Genomic DNA, 2,600 nt, shown 5'->3' with positions numbered 1-2,600 from the left:
CCGTTATCTCTCAACAGACAGCTGTGCAGGGCTGGAGGCAGCAGCTTATCAGGGAGCCTGCAGTGAATCACAGCCCAAGTCCCAGCTTCTCTGCTGAATAGTAATTTCCAGCAGTGGATTTGTGCTCAGTCTCTCTCCTCCCCCTCTCCCAAGGGTGTGCTGTCCTTTCTCAGAGAGAGAGAGGTGGGGAGAGAGCTGAAGGGGAGAACCTATCCATGGGGATGGGGGGCTCTGCACCAGCCTTCTGGATAAGACTGTTTATTGGCAGGAGGCTGCAGGTTTAGGAACCCTAGTGGGGTACACCACCCTTGGCAGTTACCCCCCCCAGGAGAGTTCATTGATGCTCACCTTCCTTCTCTTTCCAGAAAAGCAATACACTGCTCCCTTTCCCTGAGTGGTAATGCCTAAGGTGATGAAGGTCCCCTTCTGGCCATAAGCCCCTGAAGCTAAAGCCAGCCAGGGGAGCTGAGAAAAGGAGAGCCAGGGACTGGGTAATGTGCTCCTTGCATCAATTCGAAGCTGTCCAGTTTCTGTGCCTGACCCTGAAGGCTCCAAAGGCTAAGGAGTCCAGGCTGGAGGGGACTGAGACACAGGAAGGCAGGCCAGAGAAGTCTCTGCACAGGCAAGCGGTTAGGAAAAAACCCAGGGACAAAGTCATTTTTGTGTTTGTTTTATTGGAAGCAAGACTCCAGCTGCTATGGGGCTCAAAGGAGGAGGCATGGAGAGTCCTGTCCTGGGTCTTCTCCTCTGGGCCAGCATGGGGAAGGGGGGATGTTAAAAGAGCTAGAGCCCGGGGAGATGCCCCTGCCATCTTGATCTCAGGATGCTCCTTAAACGCAGGGGAAGGAAAACTAGAAACTGTGTGCTGGGGTAAGGGGCAGAATAGGGCCCCACACAACTCAGAATCCCCTGCCCTCAAGCAGTGGTTTCTGACCCATTACCCTCCACTACAATTGTGGGGGGATTCCAAGAGTTTCCTCAGCTTCCACCCTCCAAGCCCTCTTCAAAAATCCTAAGTGCCTTTAACCTTTGCAGGTTCTGATCAACGCTCAAGTTCTACTGCCCACCATTCCCTCCCTGAAGTAGATCCCTGTATGGTTCAGAAAAGCTGAAGGTGGAGTCCTGTAACGTCAGGCAACATAGGTAGAGGCGCACGAAGCTTCTCTGGGGTCCCTCTCTTGTCGCCTTGGGGTCCGTGCTTCCAGTCTGAGGAGCTGGGTCCAGACTGGGGGCTCCAGTGTACCAAGACATGAAAGGCTGGAGGTGTGTCTCAAGGTCGAAGCTCAGGGGGGTAAGATCCAGCCCGTCTACGTGGCCCAGAAGATGGAGTTCTCAGGCCGTCTGGTCCTCTTCCGCTGCACCTGGCTCAGGCTGTGACCTCTTCGCGGAGCCTTCTCCAGCTGCGGGTTCTCCGAGACTCCTCTTAGACGTCGGTGCAGTTGGCTGGGAAGAGGGTCCAGGATGGGGGCTCGGGGGCTGGTAGCCGGGTTGGCGTGGATCAAGTGCATCCTTGGAAAGTAGGATGGCGAGACTGGGCACGTTCTTGAGTACAGTGAGACTGGCGGCTGGTTCGTCAGGCTTCTGACCCGGCGTGGGCTCCGGCGGGAGGCTCTGCCACACCTCGCGCACGCTCCGGTAGCGCAGCCGCGTGACCTGATGCAGGCCCACCAGGCGGCGCTTGAGGATCTCCGCGCACGTGACGGTCTTGGTGGTGGCCCGACCGCAGCCGCTGAAGACGATGGCGCGCGTGGCTGGCTGCGCCATGCTGGCGGTGGCGAAGGCCAGCAGATTCCGGATCTTGCTGCCCTCCTTGACCCGCATGTGCACGGCGCCTGGCGCCAGGTCGCCGAAGGGGCCCGAGCCAGGGCCGCCTCCCTCCTCCCCGTTCCCCACCGGCGCCTCCTCGGAGCGCACCTTACGGAAGTTCTCCATGCGCCGTAGTTGCCGGGACCGCTGGGACGCTGGCTTCGCCATGGGGCCGCTTCAGCCCTAGGGCTGCATGGCGGCCGGTCGCGTCCGGCAAGGGCCAGCAGGGATAAGGGTGCGGAAGCGGCGTGGACGCTAGTGGGCGGGCGGGGACCGTACGATCCTCGTCTCCCACTCCTCTCCACTGGGCGCTGCTCTACTCTGCGCTCTCGGCGCCCTGTGCTCCGCGCCTTTAGCTAAGGCCCCGCCTGGGAGCCTGGGAGCCCCGCCCCCACCGCCAGGCCCCGCCCCCAACAGCCCTGCGGGCTCTTGTCCCAGCCTCACCCGCCTCCCGGATCCAGTCCGGTCCTCAGCTATGGGCGCGTGGGAGCGGCACGCACGATGGAGCGCAGTGGCAAAGCCAGGGAGTGACTTGTTAGGCGAAGTTTCCCTATAATCGCCATCAGCTCTCTCTGAGCCAACCTTCATAAACGGGCAATCTAAATAAAAACTGCGTTTGAGGTAAACGCCGCCTTAGAACGGGTCCCTGAGTCCTGCGTTTCAGAACTGAAGGCAGCCCCTTGTCCCCTACCAAGGAGAGATTTCGAAGCGGCCTGCTGGGGGCTGAGGCTTCTTTCTTCCACTCCCCTTCAAACCCCCCACCCCCGCTGTGTTCCTCCGCTCTGGAGCGGGTG

At 60.2% G+C, this 2,600-nt stretch overlaps 1 protein-coding gene across 1 annotated transcript; it reads right to left on the bottom strand.

The window, feature by feature from the left end:
* Window positions 1–654: 654 nt before the first annotated feature.
* Window positions 655–2,186, bottom strand: RPP25 (ribonuclease P and MRP subunit p25). The gene has a single exon (XM_047795352.1). It carries the CDS (start codon window positions 1,972–1,974, stop codon window positions 1,333–1,335), a length of 642 nt encoding a protein of 213 aa, XP_047651308.1. The 5' UTR covers window positions 1,975–2,186; the 3' UTR covers window positions 655–1,332.
* Between the last annotated feature and the right edge of the window lie 414 nt (window positions 2,187–2,600).

Source organism: Phacochoerus africanus, chromosome 9, assembly GCF_016906955.1.
Source record: "Phacochoerus africanus isolate WHEZ1 chromosome 9, ROS_Pafr_v1, whole genome shotgun sequence".
Taxonomy (NCBI): domain Eukaryota; kingdom Metazoa; phylum Chordata; class Mammalia; order Artiodactyla; family Suidae; genus Phacochoerus; species Phacochoerus africanus.
Note: the sequence above shows the minus strand (reverse complement) of the source record. Positions and strands in the feature narration are given on the sequence as shown.